The following is a 16,944-nucleotide window of genomic DNA, read 5'->3' on the forward strand; positions in this document are numbered from 1 at the left end:
CAGGGAAGAAAACCATCTCCCTCTGCTTGTGAAATTATTTCTGCCAATAGACAAGAAAAAATCTTGGGGAAAGTATTCCTATGCAATCCTTTTCTCCTTATCCCTGTGAAACCGGTGGCTGAAGGTTGTTACCTTTCCAAAACATGACATTATTTCTTCAGAAACAGTGAAATGTTGTGAATTGAAAATGTGAGAAATCAGAAGCTTCTTTGGGCTCATTCTAAGGAAACTTTTCCAGCAGTTGTACAACAAGTCTTCCTTGTTGTCATAAATGAATGGTTTTGCTAATGTTCACCCTTGCAGTTTTTCATTTACAAGAGAAGTACTTTGATACTAGAAGATAAGATAAATGAAATGCTGAAAAGCTCATGGAAGTACATTCTTTATTCTGCCTGACATCAGAAGAGAAATAAAACGAGTTATGCTTCAGCTGGAAGTAAGCCAGGGAACCTCCATTTAGAGGCAGTGGGAGAAATGTAAGGAGAAGGGAAGTGATGGAAAAAGGGAAAAAATGAAAAAGGTATGTAGGAGAAAGACTGTATAAAGTGCACTTAAGAGAAGAGGTGGAGGACCAGGAAATTTGTAATCTTACCTGTGTATTTTAAAGACACTGTATATCCTTAGTTCAAAGAGGGTTTCTATTCAATATAAATAACCAGCCCACCAGCTCTGAAAGTGCTTCAGTCTTGAAGACCACTTCAGGTTCAAAGCATTGTTCTTAGCATGAAGTCTGTGAGACAGTGATAATGCATTGATTGCCAAGGCACATGTTTGCTTATGGCTAAAATTAGAAAAAGCTATGACAACCAAATTCCTTTTTGACACTGCAAATGTGCTAAGAGGGGCCAATTTCTACTACTCACAGCTGACATATTCTCAGCATTAGAGAAATTGTTAAAAGTTAGAACAGTAAGAATGCTACATCATCATCATCATCATCATCATCATCATGTTTGCTACAACCCTTACATTAATAGCACAAAACCTGATTTTCTTACTTGTCTGGGCAAATGCATTTTTTGAAATAAAGAATATATTTAGGTTGGCTTAAGTTTAAAGGGCCCATCATTTTTCTTATCAAAGTGCTAAAGAGATTTGTCTGAGCAATCAAAGAGGTGTATATGTTTATGAGAATTATGCCCAAAGAAAGGAGATTGTCAGATCTGCATTAAGCAGCTGTTATGCCTCTGCTAGAGATGAACAGAGTAGATCAGAGATGTCTGCTGGCTGTGGACAGACATGAATTACGTGATGCTTTTCTGCAAATATTTTTCTGTTAAGCAGTAATTTACCTTTAGATAGTAACTCCATTCTTGTTGGCATTTCCCCCCCTCCCTTTTGTCCTAGTTGACTGCAAATATTGTTGAATACTCGCTTTCCTCTTACTCTGTCTTACTCTTCTTCAGTTTAGGGAGCAATAGAAAAGCTAATGCTGTGTAATCTCACTCTTGTTTAGATCTGGCTAAGTAAGCACAAGGCTCACGAGTTCTCTTTCTTTCCTCTCCTGTATAGTTCTGGGAAGCTTTAATTTCCCTCCCTTAATACCAAAAATCATTATACTACTCTCTCTGCTGTAACTACCAAAAGCTTCCTTCAACAATGACTGTCATGGTCAGAGAGCAGATTAACAGGGATAAACTGTTCAAGAGTGCTGGTGGCTTATCTGCTAGGGCAAATCAGCACTCTATTCACACATCTTGAGCCAGGAAGATTGATTAAAAGCCCCATGTGGCCATAAGGCTGGAATGGGAGGTAAATGACTTTCAGGGTTCCCAGCTAGCAAGAGTCCTGGGAGAATATAAGACTTAGGAAGAAAACAAACCCAAATAAAAACAAACCCAAAGAAAGGTCCCTTTGATCTGATGGCTGTCTGACATCTGTAGCACTTCTGTTTCTAGAAAATAAAAGCATGTCAATTTATAATCTCTGGTTTTCACTGGAGTTCAAGTCTGTTTTGCATATATATTAAAAACACAAATGTATTTTATGTACAGAAAGAATTTTTTTTTTTTTTTAATGGTGTCTCCCTTCCTGTGCTGCAAATGTCACCCAGAATAGATGAATTCACTCATTGCTCTGAACTGGAAGAAATGTTTTTTACCAACTTGTCAGACTACAGGGTTAGGATCAAGGCCTTCTGAGATTCCTAATATATCAAGCTAGACTACATCTTGTTGATATTTATTACAGGTCCTGTAAATACCTAACTGCTCTTTTGCTTATGGAGTCAGTAACTGTTTTCTCTCTCTTTCTCTGTTTTTAGAAGCAGAAACAGAAATCCTATTGGTCCAGGAAAGTATGGCTATGGAAAAGTGCCATACATTTTACCTTTACAAACTGACACTGGCCAGCAGCCGCAGAAGCTGCGGAGGCAGCGGCAGTCGTCGAGGAAGCAGCTGTTCCACCCGAGCCCCTACAGCCAGGCTGCTGCTCCTTCCCTGCAGCACGGGAGCCTTTACCAGGAGCCAGGCGGGCCTCAGGCAGGGCACCAGGCCCTGGGGCCCTCGGTTTATCAGCCCCCTTCGTTCCCCGTGTCTCAGAGCCTGTTCCACGGCCGTGACTCCAACCCTCAGGCCCTGCAGGGCCAGCCCCAGCCGCAGCGGGCTGCAGCCATCGTGTGCATTGGTGCCTACAAGCAATATAAACTCTGCAACACAAATGTAAGTCTGCTTTGCCTCTGTTTCCTGTGTTGGACAGCTGTTGGTTTTCCCTAGTATGCAAAATGTTCCCCTAATTGTCAAGTTAACTTGAATTTTTAAAAAATTTAGTTTGATAATTATTTTTGTGAACTTATGTTAGAGTGTGTTGGGGAATACTGAAAGTAGATCCATAATATTACATTTACCTAATACTGTACCTTCAAGGCCTTTAATCAGTCACTTCATCTACCAATACATAGAGTTCTAATTTGATGAAACCTGGGAACATGAAGGAATTTGAGATAAGTATAGTAATCGAGAGAGGGACAAACATGGGCTGAAAAATATCAGAGAATGCAATAATGGTGGAAAATTTTAGTTGTAATTGTGGTGAAGGGACAAGACAATTTAGTGTAAATTTTTCACTTTCATTCAGTGTTATTTTGATTTGTGTGATGAATGTGAATTTTTATGGTAATTCTTAAGTATGTGATTCACAGTGGTGAGGAGTGGAGCATGTTGGATTTGTGTGGCCAGGTTTTGGTGGAGGGGAGGGATGGGGGGACTGCAGGTGTGGCTTCCATGAGAAGCTGCCAGAAGCTTCCCCCATGTCCAGCAGGGATGCCAATGCCAGCCAGCTCCAGGATGGAGCCACTGCTGGCCAAGGCCAAGCCCAGCAGCCATGGCAGTACCATCTCTGTGATGCTGTACTTCTGAAGGGAAAAAAGCTGTTGTGCAGGTGTGATGTAGCCAGAGGAGAGCAGAGTGAGAATGTGTGAGAGGAACAGCTCTGCAGAGGCCAAGATCAGTGGAGAAGGAGGGGCAGGAGGTGCTCCAAGCCCTAGACTGAGATTCCCCTGCAGCCTGTGGGGCAGCCCATGGAGGGCACTGGGGCAGGTGATGCCCTGAGGAGCTGCCACCCCATGGAATGCCCGTGCTGGAGCAGGCTCCTGCCAGGGACCTGCAGACCCATGGAGAGAGAGGAGCCCACACTGGAGAGGTTTGATGGCAGGAGTTGTGACCCTGTGGGGACCCACAGAGGAGCAGTTAATGAAGGGCTGTAGCCCATGGGAAGTGCTCACACTGGAGAAATTTGTGGAGAACTGTGTCTCATGGGAGGGACCCCGTGCTGCAGCAGGGGGGAAGGACTTTTATCTCTGAGCAGCAGCAGAAACAACCTGTGATGAACTGACCATAACCCCATTTTGTCTCCCTATGCCACTGAGGGAAAGAGGTAGAGCTGGGAAGAAGGGAGGGCTAGGGGGAAGGTGTTTTTAGGACTGGTTTTATTTCATGCTCTGATTTTGATTGGTAATAAATTTAGTCAACTTTCCCAAGTCAGGTTTGTTCTGTGCATGACAATAATGGGTGAGTGGTCTCTTCTGATCCTTATCTCAACCCATTAACCCTTTGTTTTATTTGCCATTCCCTGTTCAGTTGTGTTAGGGAGTGATAGAGTGGCTTTAGTGGGTATCTGTCATCTTGCTGGGTGCAGCAAGGGTGAAACCACCACAGTCACTGACAAATCTGATGTTTTTCCAGAAACTGAAAAATGGAGTTTGGATAGGCCATGTTACAAAGGCTGTCTAATTCTCAGTCCCATAAGATGAGGTTATCCTTTTGTGAGTGCTATTCATGTTCTAAACAACATTTAGAGACAGCTCCCAGTAGCATGGACCAGTCCAGTGCCTTTCCATGGTGCTCTGTGCATTCTGTTTCAGATGATACTTTTACCAGCATTCAGTTCTACATGCTTTGATTTTAACTTCCTAATTTATTGGAGTGAAAATCTGTTCTGTGTTAATTTTTAAATAAAACTTATTCTGTTATTATTTGGTTCAGAGATGTTTGTCTGGGTGTAGCTCCATGCTCCAGGCAGTCTCCCATTGTATGTGGGAGGCAAGTGAGGTTTTGTTCTTTGTCCCCATTAGTTGTTTTCATCCTGCTAAAATTTCCAGTTTCTGCCCTTTTAGTATTTTCCTAATAGTATATCTTCCTAATATGTTTTTCTTATTTGTCCTGCTAATCTTACTGAGTGTTGCAAAGATGAAGTTGTCTGTATTTGCATATTAGAAGCAGAATATTCAGGAGAGATCTGGATAAGTTGACATAACTGACCATATTTTTTGTATAGGTGAACATCTTATTCTTCTGCCCCCTAGAAATCCTGATTTGTTTAATGGAACGTGCATAGTGGAATATGTAACAATAGAACACAGGATAACAAAAACATAACCTAAACAAATCAGATGAGTTCCTTTTTGCTTCTTAGTTATGAGTCTTGCTTTATTTATGAATAAAGTCCATTGATTGAGACTAGAGCAGTTGATTGAAAAGACCGAATGTCAAGAAAGCTTTAGTGTATTTGTCTGGAATGGAAAACACGAACGGCTAATTTGAGCCTCTGAGAATAGTCTCTGGGACAAATTCCTCTTTCAAAAAACAGTTTCTGTTTTTTGAAGGAAATGGGAAATGACCTTAGTGCATGGGCATTAATTTGGAAAGTTTTCTGAGCTAAATTTGCTCACTGTGTCCAAGCGATACACAAATGTCCCAGTCTGTATTTCATCCCTCACACATTGGTGAACAAAGTTGGACAGTATTCTGCCTGACTTAATCTGACAAAATTGTTTCCAGGAAAAGAGGTCTTTTCAGAGGGTAAGGGGTAAGAGATGAGGAAGTTAGAAATTAGGTGGAAGAAAGAAGCAATGTGAGATTGCCAGGGTATGGAGAAGGAAGGTTTATAGAGAGCATTTGTTGAGAATGGCAAGTGGGCTGCAGAGTAGAGGGCAGTGAGCTTGTGAATTGGACAGTGGTTGGACATGCAGGTCAGCATGGTGAGTGGTTTGGCCACTGGTAGATGTCTTTTGATAGCAGAGAACAGGAGTGAAAATATTTTCATGTTAGTTTTAGAATCTCTTGTTCAAACAGAAGAATTCAACTGATGAAGAGAAAACACAGATGAGCACACTGCTGCTGCCTCTTTGCCATTGTTGCTTGTATAAATACAGTTATAAAGAAATCTGTAGTGCAGGAGACTTAATAGCAAAGAGAAACTGTAGCTGAAGTAACTTCTTCTAGCTACATAATGATATTCTTTATTTAGTAATGTTTCTGTTACCCTTAGAGAGGCTGTAATTGCTATTCAGGGTTATTTTGCTCCTCAGAATGCGGTAATTAATGTAATTATAAAAAAGAAGTCGCTAAGAACAGTTTTAGTATAAGGCCAGGATGAGAACAAAACAAGGCTGATAGTGTTTCACTTTGTTTGCTTATTCTTTCTGATTAAATGCTTCTGCACGCGGGCTTTAATTTAATTTATCAGCAGCGACATGTACCAATGGTCTTGCCAGCAAGCAGAGAACAGTATATTTTTATTTCTTTCTTTTCTTTGATTCTTCCTGGAGCATACCAAAACAGAAAATCTCATTTATTGGAATTATTCTGTTAACCCTTATCCTGGTGTTTGGCCACTCCCTCTACAGTTTCTCCTGAGGGCATCTAATTAATAACAAATTAAGTTAATCTGCTTTGGTCCATTAGGTAATTTCCTCATTACTGTACATTTATTGTTTTTTCGTTGATAGCTGAACTCATTTCACATGACTGACAGATTGATTCATTAAAGGTAAACTTGTGAGGTTTGGTTAGGGAGAGCCTCGGAAGTGCTTGTATTTGTTCAAGTGTTCTTGGAGGTCATTAAACCTATTTTCTTATTATATAAGTGGCTTCCTCTGTTCAGCACCTTGCATTACAAGCTCACCTCAGAACACACAGCTACCTGTCACCCTCTTTGGCAGGAAACAGGCAGCAAACATCTCTCCTTACCCCACAAACAGCTCTGGCTGATCTAACTGAAACCATAAGCTACCTGCAATACAATAGGATTCTTCTAATGTAGTCTCAATTCCTTCAGAAATAGGGAAGTGGTGAGTAAATCTCCCTTATTTCCCCTGCATTAAAGGAGAAGGAATTATATGCATGTGTGGCTGAAGGAGAATTTGAATTCAACCTTTGTGTGGTTTGTCACCAGAACAAAGCAAGCAACTCAAATGGAACATTTGTTTACTGAGCACTTTCTGTAATTAATTGCCTCGAGCATTGCCAAGTCACTAGCTCTTCACGAGTGCCTGAATGTGTGAGAATATATTTGTAAACCAGCTCCAGGCTGCAGGTCTCTTGGACAGTGTACACAAGGAAGCTTTCAGGCTTCTGGATATTCCAGACTACTTAAGGTAGTTTTGTGACAGTGGACACATGACTGATGCTGAAAATGGTGGCAAGCATCAGCCCTTTATTATTCCCCAGTACAACTTTTTATACCTTTTTTTCTCACATGCATAACACCTTTTACTCTTTTGTTACTGGTTAATCAGCTTTCCACACTTCTCCTTCATTGCTGGCCACCTGTCTTACACAGCTCCACCCCATTGGGGATGAAGCTTGGCCACAGCCCCATTCCTATTCTGCCACAGTTTCTGCATGAAGGGTTATACTAAATAGATCTAAAATATGAATTTTCATTAGCTATGGCTTGAGGTGTGAATTTTTGGCCAAATTCATATAGGACTTTGGAAAAGTCAAGATAAAATGTATGAAAGAGTAACTCCTGAGGGCTTAGTGAAATATTTATGGATGAAATTTTGCTGAGCTTGTCCAGTTCCATTCCCAGTTGCTAGTTTGCCTACTGGTTCATGTGGATTACTGTCATGTCTCCAGTTACACTGTGTTGTTTTTCTCAGTATTTTATGTGACTGGTGTTTAGCAAAACGTCAGTTTTGTTGTGGGGAAGTGTCTAGATAGGATCAGAAGACAATAACAATGTTTTTACTTTCTTGGCCTTGCCTCTTCAGCTATGCCTGCTATTACTGTGGTAGCACAGCTATGGAAAAGTTGGGTTTTGGTTCTGAATAAGAGTCCTCTGCTTGGATCTGTGGTCCTGTGTGCAGAGCTTTTGAGAACAGCACCTGAGCAGGGAATGGGAAACATCTGAAAGCCAATTCTGAAAATAGAAAGAGGTTTTACAGTAGAAGAGATGAGGTGAGGTAAAAGACTCAGGATCAGTCCTCAGTTCTATCAAGATGGGACAAATTAAAATATTTGATTTCCCAAAGAACCTTACTGATGATATTGATGCTGAGTTACAACTGTGCCATTGAAAGGCTTTTTTTGGATGCAGAACCCTAATTAAATAGAATTACAATGTCCTGCCGGAATGTGTTGAGTCCATTAAACAGTGATGTGCTTTTCTGTCACCTAAGGATATAGGTAGTTGTTGGCAGGGTCCCCTGGCACCTGGGATCTTGGGCCATCTACCAGCTCACTGGTGTTCTGCCCAACAGTTTTGAAAATTTTCCACTCTGTAGAAACTGAAACATTTCCAGTGCTTCAGGTTTTAGCTATGGTAGAAAGGGAAATGTTTAAATTTGTATGGAACAGAAAATATAATTTCCAGACAAGTATTTTCAGAGTTGATATGAGGTGCTGCAAGTGTGCACTCTTTAATGTGGTTGGGATGCTCACACTTGAGGTGAAGACTAACAAAAGTCTATGTATTTTTTAGGTGAACATTTTTTTAGACTGAAAAGCTCCTTCTTATTCCCAAGGAGTTACTGTAGGGTTTATTCTTCTTTTGAGATTTGTATAGAGTAGGTGTTTGACATAAGTGGCAAAGTGAGGTTAAGATGACATATCTTTTCCTGAGGAAATTTAAACTTGACTTTATTTGAGGAATTTTCCATGCAAACACTGTGGGATTGTGTGTAGGTTTGGTAGTCTGACATTCTGTGGGTGCAAGGAAACTTATTGAAAGCTTGCATTACTTTGGGCTATACTGTCCTTCTTTTTGAACTTTTTGCTATTTGCAGCAAAGGTGTGCAAATATTAATTCAGAATGATTTGTCACCAGTACAGGCTGAACTTACCAGAGGCTGGCACAGAGATATTGCTTATAAAGGGTCTCATGTAGTTTGATCAGTTGTCATTTGTGTACAAAAGAATCACAGAGAGACATCTTTGATGAAGCTCTTGGACCACAATTGTTCCCTCTGTATCTCTGCACTGTGGTTATGTGACATCCCCTTCAACATCTGAGGACCCTGTATTAGAAAGTGTTTTGCATTATGACATTCTTATTAAAGCGCAAATAATGATGGGAAACTGTCTGCTGTAAATCATTAGGAAAAGTATGTTAAGGTAACTTTAAAAGCTCTCTCCAAGAATTTTATTATGCAAAAAAAAAAAAAAATACTACTGTAGCAGTAAGACAGCTATTTTACATAAAGTTATTATTGCTAGGTTAATTACTTACTAAGGTAGTAAAATGTTCATAAGTCCAAAATCACGCAATTCAGGAAACCTTGATGTCTAGAGGCTTGTTGATTTTAATTGAAAATTGAGTTACTTAGTTTGATCAATAAACCTAAGCCACTTTAAACTAATTAAACATCTAGGAATCCAGGAGTCATGCCCTGTTGTGACAAGAACTATAAAAGCATGGACCAAAAGGAAAGGTGCAGGTGAAAATTGGTAATTTATACATGGCAGGTCAGGGAGAAGTGACCAGTCAGATCTGTAACATTCTAATGGATCACATCTTTGACTTTATTCAAGGGCAGTAAGATATAAATAAACTACAGTAGAGCCTAGGATAGAATAAACACCTTAAGGCCATAAAACAGAAATATTCCACTGGAAAACAAAGGTTAAGAGTATGTATCAGTGATTAAAAAATCTACTAAATGTGTTAGTTAGCCAGTTCATACATTCAATGTCATTCATATGTTTGGATTTTAGCTTGAATGCTCAGGGAGCTGAATTTTCCATGGACTTTGTTAACTTCCCAATATATATTTTCTAGATTTTTAATGTAAAGGAGTAATTCAGAAGGTATGGGTAGCACTAGTACTTCAGTATGTTATGGTACTGCAGGAAGCATTGAGCTGCCTTTTTCTTCTGTGGGGTTTATTTTGAAGTTCTGAGCCTGTTGCATGGGTTGCATGATTAGCTGGAGAAGTCTGCCTCAAGTGGAGTGAATTTGTGTCTGTGAATAGCTGAAGATTCAGACCCTCATTTTTGTGTAATGTCACTGTGACATAAAAATGTTAATAATTCATCTAACGCCTCAAAATCAAAATAAAAATCAGTTGCCTAAAGCTCTTCTTTCCTAACTTCTTGGTGAACTTTGAATGGGAGGTTTCATTAGCAGTTGGAATTGTCTGAGAAGTTACCTTGCTAATTCTTGGAATAAATGGAATACATGTGTCTTGGAGAAGAGGAAAGAGGAAAAAGATCCACAGTTATTCCATCACTTCATCAGTTATGAATAGCAGCATTAGCACTTAAAATCCTGTGGAGTGATTTGGAAACTTCATTGGGATCTTTGTTGAAACAGAATAGGGGTTTTTGTTCTGCAGTAGAACAGGACTCAGGGTGATTTAGGTTGCCTGGTTATCATTCAGATGTAACTTCTGTGCCAAGTTTTAAAAGAGGAAGCTCATCAATGAAAATTGGGACTTCTGAGTTGTAACCAGATGGTTGCATTCCTGCTACATCTGTAGTTTTGTTTAATAGTGCATTGTAAATTTGAGTAGTGTCATTTATCAATATAGGCAAGTGTTGTGGGAGAGATTTGAAGGCATTCCAGCTTGTCTTTGTTTCTTCTTGTCAATTCATATTGACAAAAGTGTTTGTCTGAAATTCCGGTGTGGAATTTTTCAACACTCACATAATTTGAACAAGAAATGTGCTTTTTGTTCATATGACAGTTTAATTGTATCCAGGTTTTCAAAGCAGAGGAGGCTCTAGATGTCATGGTTAATTTACAAAAAACTTTTTAATGCTGTTTAGATGAATATTTGTTAACTATTCCCATTAATTACAGGTATAAAAAACATGGTTTGTTAGTGTCTGCTTTGGCACATGAAAGGAGTAGCTTTTTCCTGGTATTTCTAGGAGATTAGTTCAGTTATTGCTGGTATCAGTGCATAAGTGTGAGACATTTTCCAGCCAGGTAGCAGGAAAAGAACTTATATTGCATGAATACAGGAACTTGCAGTGAAACTACCACCAGTACAACCCCAGTCCTCTCTTGTGCTGGCCAAGGCGAGTAGAGGAAGAAGGAAGTGCAGGAGAAGCTGCCAAAGTTAAGCTGTGGATACTGAAAAAGTTGTTAGCAGTGCTGTCAAGGTTTTAGTTTTAGTTTTGTGTGTTTTGGGAAAGATGGGGTGTTGGTTAGTTTTTTTGTTTTGTTTGGGGTTTCTTGTTTGGGTTTTTTGTTTGGTTGGTTTTTTAATTTTTAATAACAAAAATCCAAACCAGTCTGGTGTGCTTTGTCTCATCTACTTCATCTGTTTCATCAGTTGTGCTGTCTGTCCAGACTTCAGCATATTGCCCATGTAGAGACATACAAGTGTAATTAGTGAAACAGAGCTTCTTTCTAGTGATAAGTTGGTAATGCTGTTTATCTTCAAACTCTTGACTTACATTGGTGGAAAAACCCATCCTGTGTTGTTTATATCTGTCAAGCAGTGTTGGAGGCACTGAGTGATATGTAGGGGGAAGAGGCCAGGGAAACATCCCTGGCACATTCTGCAAAGCAGCTTTGGCTTTTGGCTGCAGCATTCAGGAAGTTACCAGCCAACTCACATACTGCTTTTCCTGAATTTCTGTTTGCATCTTCATTGTTAAAACAACAAGGAATGCTGATGGTCTTGCTGGCTTTTTTGAGACCTCAGTTTAGGTCACTTTCTGAGGACAGTTTTTTTGGATGATGTGAGGTTTTAGTTTGAGCAACAAAATGCCATTAGAAGGACAAAGTCAAACCTGCAGAGGTTTAGAGCTTTCAAAACTGTGTGAGCAATCCTCTGGTAACTCTTGTGTTAAGAAAACTATTTAATTTCCTGATAATATAATTTTTTACCTCAGGGTCCCTGCATCGATCAAGTGCTTAGTTATGACTGATACACTATGCAATGTTATCCTCTTTTTATTCAGCCTTTGGCTTCTTGCCTTAAAAATGCTCTGTGCAGAAGGTGAGAAAAAAAGGCTTCTCTAAGGACTAGTTGTTGATGCTATTACTGCAGTGTTTGCTTTAATATTCACAAAGCTGCTGTGTGATAGCACGACCTAATATGTTGTAAGAAATGGAGCTGCCCTATGGAAGAATGGGGTTTAAGAGAAGTGTTCCATAATTAGTGCCTCGTGTCAAGTAGCTTGAATTGATTTTTTTTTCCCCATGCTCAGTATTATATTTATCACTTGGCAATAGCCAAAGCAAAATTTGTGTTGCCAAAACTGTAATTATGATTTGGCAGCTTGTCTTCAGAACATGTCTAGAGGTTTTCAGTCAGACCCCCAAAACAGTTCACAAATTGAGAAAGGATTGGATTAAGTAATTGCACCATAGGTGACTTTTTTTCCCCTCAAAACTGGTAGAGTAGCTATTCCAGAAACTGCAGACTGTCCTTCATGTTCCTTATTCTGTAAGTCCATTTATATCTACCAGGTTTTACTGTGAATGAGGCAGAGATTATGTAAATAACCCTTCCAGCTAAACATTCCCCAGAGTAAGTCCATTCTGCACACTGAATGAGTCACAGATCATATGGGGAAAATGGTGTGCACTCATGGAATTGAGAATGGACCTCACAGGCACGAAGAGCCAAGTGATACAGTAATTGCACGGATAGTCTCTTCCAGCTTGAGATTAAACATTCTTTTAATGTCACTTACTTTATAGTGTTTAAACAAACAAAAAAAGCCTTCAAAAGCAGAATGCTGTCATGAGATACATCAGTATTCACAGAACTCCTCAGGTCATTGCAGCTGAGGCACTGGCAGAGGGCATTTGCTCTCTTGAGTACTGCAGGGCAGTGAAATGCTTTGCTGTGGTGTGCTTAGGTCTTTCTCATCACAGCCCTTTCTGCCCTTTCTGCATGGACAGCCTATCTCTGCTCCTTCCCTCTGGCTGGAGCTGTCCCACTCTATTTTATCTTCAGTCACACTTCTCACTTCCTTAGTGCTTTGTCTCATATTTTCATCTTTTCTCTCCATCTCTTCTGCCTCCAGTCTCTCCTTTTTCTGCTTCTTTGCAGTTCCATCCAGTTTCAGTTTCTTCTTCTCAGTACCTTCTTCAGCTGACTTGCTCATCCAGCCTCATCCTTGAACGTCAGTCCCTAGATTTTTCTGTTTTTCCAATGTATTCCATGCATTTTAGGTACAGGCTCAAGTGGTTATTAAGAGCAGAAGAGAGATGTTTTCATTTTCAGTCCTTACCCTATTACAGACCTCAGGAGCACTTTCCAATAACTGCTGGAACGCTGCTCAGCCTCTTTGAGCCTCAGGTATGGAACACGCTTGTGAACAGATTGTTCCTCCAGGTTAGATGCAGAACTTTAAAAAGTTTTAATTGGAAGTGTACGAAGTATGTTATCAGCATTATTTTAAAAATTCTTGTGGTCTGACTATAACTGAGTGGATTTCCATAGAAAAAGCAGATGGTGCATTTTTGACAAAAAACCCACTTTCCTGGCTGACATAATTTCACTAATTGAAATAGAATAGGCAGTTACGGTTGGGGAAAAAAAAAGTCATAATATTGGCAACATGGGAAAAAATAAAACACTTTTTCCTTTTGTTTTCCTTCGGGCTCACTCTGGGATGAAATGCTTCAGTCAAAAAAAGAAAGACTAAAACAGATAACAGGAGTGGAAAGTTTTAGTCCGAGAGGTTAAAGTTGGAACAAACTCATCAGTAAATGAACAGTGCTACCAGCTGCAGCTATATTAAACCATTCTAAAATAAGACAAATGTATCTGCCAGTTGGTTTGAGGTGCTTTTTTTCTTTTTCTTTGAAGTATATGACCTACGAGGAAAGAATATACCACAGAAACAGTTTTAGTGTGTGTTGTATCAGAAACTCATTTTTAATGGAAACAAGAACTCTAAAATCTGAATAATGCTTCAATTTCTGTTTACAGACTGGGTTCCTGCAAGCTGATAGTTGTTTTTAAGTTGTATTTACATTGCTCTGAAGGTGTTCACTTTTTGTGGAAAACAAATTGTTCCATATCCTAGATTTCTTTTTTTTTAAACAAAAACGAACAAAAGAAATTGTCCCAACAGAATTATTTCAAATTCCCCCTGGTTGTAGTAACAGCTGTACATTTGCCTGTATGTTTCTGTCTCATGTAACACCACATTGATATTTCTGTTGCCTGGTTGGTCCTTAGACTGGAGCTAGTTCTCTAAAAATATTGTGATTACTGCTGCAGTATGAATTTTTAATTAAAAAGTAGATTATCGTGGTAATACCAATCTGAAACTTCCTTAAAGTTTTAGTCCTCCTGCCGGAAACATTCAGGTAGTGCCTCCTCCTACACAAAGACCAGTCATTTAAATGGAATGCACTAAAATTGAGTTTCCATTGAAGTTGATTGGGCTTTCATAGGGAAAACTGCTGGAGGATTACTCCTGCCCACTGCTGAAGCTCATAGAATGAGATTCACATAAAAACTGCTCCCCAGAAGGAGCAGGCAGCTCCAAGAACAATACTTTTAAAAAATGTAATAAAATACTGCTGGAAGCTCTAGAGTAGATGTTTTATCACAGTGTCATAATTTTCTACAAACTATGAGGACTAGATACATCAACTTTACTTCATGTCTGTAAACTTTACTAAAGCTGGATCAAGCATGAGTTTGTCTCAGGGTCTTTCATAGCTGGTATTGGTGGTGCCTTTCAGAGAGGGTTTTGGAGTGGCTGATATTTCTAGAATAAAGAAGGCTACTGCTAGTATATGAAAGCAACTATTCTTAGTACATAAACCTCCCATTTTCTGAGAAGGACTAATAAAGCATGTTCCATTTTGCAGGTATATTTGAATAATGTAGACAGATGAGACCGTGCAAGATGATAAAGCTGAAAGCTTCCATGTTAAGGCATTCTTCATTTGAACCCGAGTGTGTGAAGTGGAAGTAGCTTTTAATTGATTTCCCATTAAATGAGGCAATAGCTTGCAGTTTAGGCACCTTGAGCACTATGTATTGTTTCTATAAACAGGTATTTGATTGGAGGGATTCTTGTATCTGTGGGATTTTTTAATGCAGCATATTTATATAGAAAGGTGATAGCACTACTGAGAGTGGGAACAGTAGCTGTAGAAAGCAGTTATGATTTCTGATGCAAACTTTTGATGGTTGCTTGGGAGCATGGAAGGAATATTCTGTGTTAACTCCAATCTCGATACTGAAGTAGCTCTTTGCTCAGGGGCCTGGGTACTGAAAGAAATCTGGGACAGCAAAGCAGTAACTTTGCTTTAAAAAACCCCCAACTTTAAAAAGACCAGTCATCTGGTCTTTTGCTGGATCAAAAAAGACTAGCAACAGTCTTCAGTGTGCAGGTGTGAGTTGACATAGGCCTGACTTTCAGGACATACCTTGTGTATTGCTTTACAGCAGATAATGCTCTTTTCCAGCATGGTCTGTTTCCAGTATTTGCCTTCCATTTTCTAACTGCTCAGCTTCCAGCTTATAGAAACCAATTATTGTTTCTCAGAATTTTTTGGTTGGTTGGTTGCTTAGTTTTTTTTGGAATAGTATTTGTAAACTTTTAGCATTAAACATAACTGGAGTATTTTCTTGACACATTTTTGGTATTGCTGAGGAAATGTACTGTTAATTTTCCTATTATAGCTCCTTGATTAGCCCCTCCTAAGGTAGTAGTTCCAAATGTTTCCAGTCGTGCACATTAGATCATTTGGGATGCTTTGCGTGGGATGGATGAGTGACTAACATTTTATTTTAAACCAAAGCTGGATTTGAATCTTTTACAAGTTGCTGTAAATCTGAAATAAAATAAGTTATTTCAGTTTAATCAGATGGATCTGTCAGTGAGAATTTAAAAAGAAAAAAGCCACAAACCTGTGAAGTTAAGCAGAAATACTTCTTTTTTTCCATCTGTTTGGTTGAGCTTTCTTCCCCATTATTAGATGGACTGCATTTTCAGATGTAAAGTGCTACAAAATGGAAAAATGTAAAGCAGTAATAGATGCACTTGCCACATTATGCATTAATGCCTTATGTGTCTGATAGATTGCAGTTAATAAAGATCAGGTTTGGATAGCACTTCAAAGACTTTCCTAGTTAAATTCAGACGACCTTCTTGTTGCAAAGCTGAAATCATTAATGGAAAAAAGGGTTCAGCTGCAGGCTGAGAGGGCAGCAGTTCCCTGGCCCATGGCAGTGGCAGCCAGCAGGCAGCCCATAGCTCTGCCAGGGCCCATCTTCCTTGATCCAAACACAAGCTCATTGCTACCTGGATGGGATTTGGGTAGAAGTACAGCGATTTTGTATTGTGCACACATCTAAGGTCCTTACCATCTGTGACAGGCAGCCCTTGAAAGGAGTGAGGGGGAAGAGAAAGGCTGCAGTCCCCTATAGCTGCCACAGGCTCTGCATGGCCTGGAGTCTGTGGTTAGCAAAGCTCACTGGAGTTCACAGCGACTGTCATTACTCTGCTTGTCTCCATCGCAGCAGACACGGAGGTGTAAATTCATGGCTTGAGGCAGTGCAGAGTCTGCCAGTACAGGTGCTCCTTCCTCATAAACTTGTGCAGATACCACTGCATTCCCAGATGGAAATTCTCCTTGCATGTCAGGCCAGACATTTACAGTGCACTGTCTGTGGCTGTGCACTGTAACCAGAGCTGGCTAGCACTATTTTTACTGCAGAGCTGTTCTTCACATGCATTTTAAAATTTCTTGCACAATTTGGTTTTTCAGGAGCATCAGTTCCATTTGAATTGTGTCTGGTATTTTGTGCCACAGATAACTAGACATATTTAATATGCCTTATATTTTTTTTTTTTTTGGTTGGCAGACAGTTGTCTTTATGTTCTCTTACCATTTTATAAAATTAAAACTATTGGGGAAGTCAGAGAGTCTCTAGGATTTTAAATAGATCATTTCTCTCTTTCAGTGTGTGTTCAGGTGGACAAAACTAGGTTGCCTTGATTTGAGGTAGTACCTATGGGGCAAGCGCAGTCCTTGGCTATTTAAAGAGAAACAGCCTATCTGGAAAATTAACATTTGCAGGACCCTGTATTCCACTTTCTTAAGTGGACTTGGAACTTCTGTAGGTTTTAGGAGAAACAAGACACCAGCAGTTCAGAGCAGAAGTTCAAAGTTCACTGCAGAAGTGGTGACTTGTTGTGTAAAGAACTGGAATTTATAGACTATGCATATTGAAGAACACAATATATTTAAGAGTAAGCTCTGCACAGGAATGAACAATCTTCAGATTGCTGT

The 16,944-nt window shown here is 39.6% G+C and overlaps 1 protein-coding gene across 3 annotated transcripts in view; it reads left to right on the forward strand.

The window, feature by feature from the left end:
- Positions 1-16,944, forward strand: part of THSD4 (thrombospondin type 1 domain containing 4) — a 241,699-nt gene that overhangs the window by 43,466 nt on the left and 181,289 nt on the right. For all 3 annotated transcript variants that reach the window (XM_077785884.2, XM_085588694.1, XM_085588695.1), the window contains exon 5: positions 2,264-2,660. In XM_077785884.2, the coding sequence (XP_077642010.1) occupies positions 2,264-2,660 (397 nt within the window). The remainder of the gene's footprint in view (positions 1-2,263; positions 2,661-16,944) is intronic.

This window comes from Lonchura striata, chromosome 10, assembly GCF_050655825.1.
Source record: "Lonchura striata isolate lonStrDom1 chromosome 10, ASM5065582v1, whole genome shotgun sequence".
Lineage (NCBI taxonomy): Eukaryota > Metazoa > Chordata > Aves > Passeriformes > Estrildidae > Lonchura > Lonchura striata.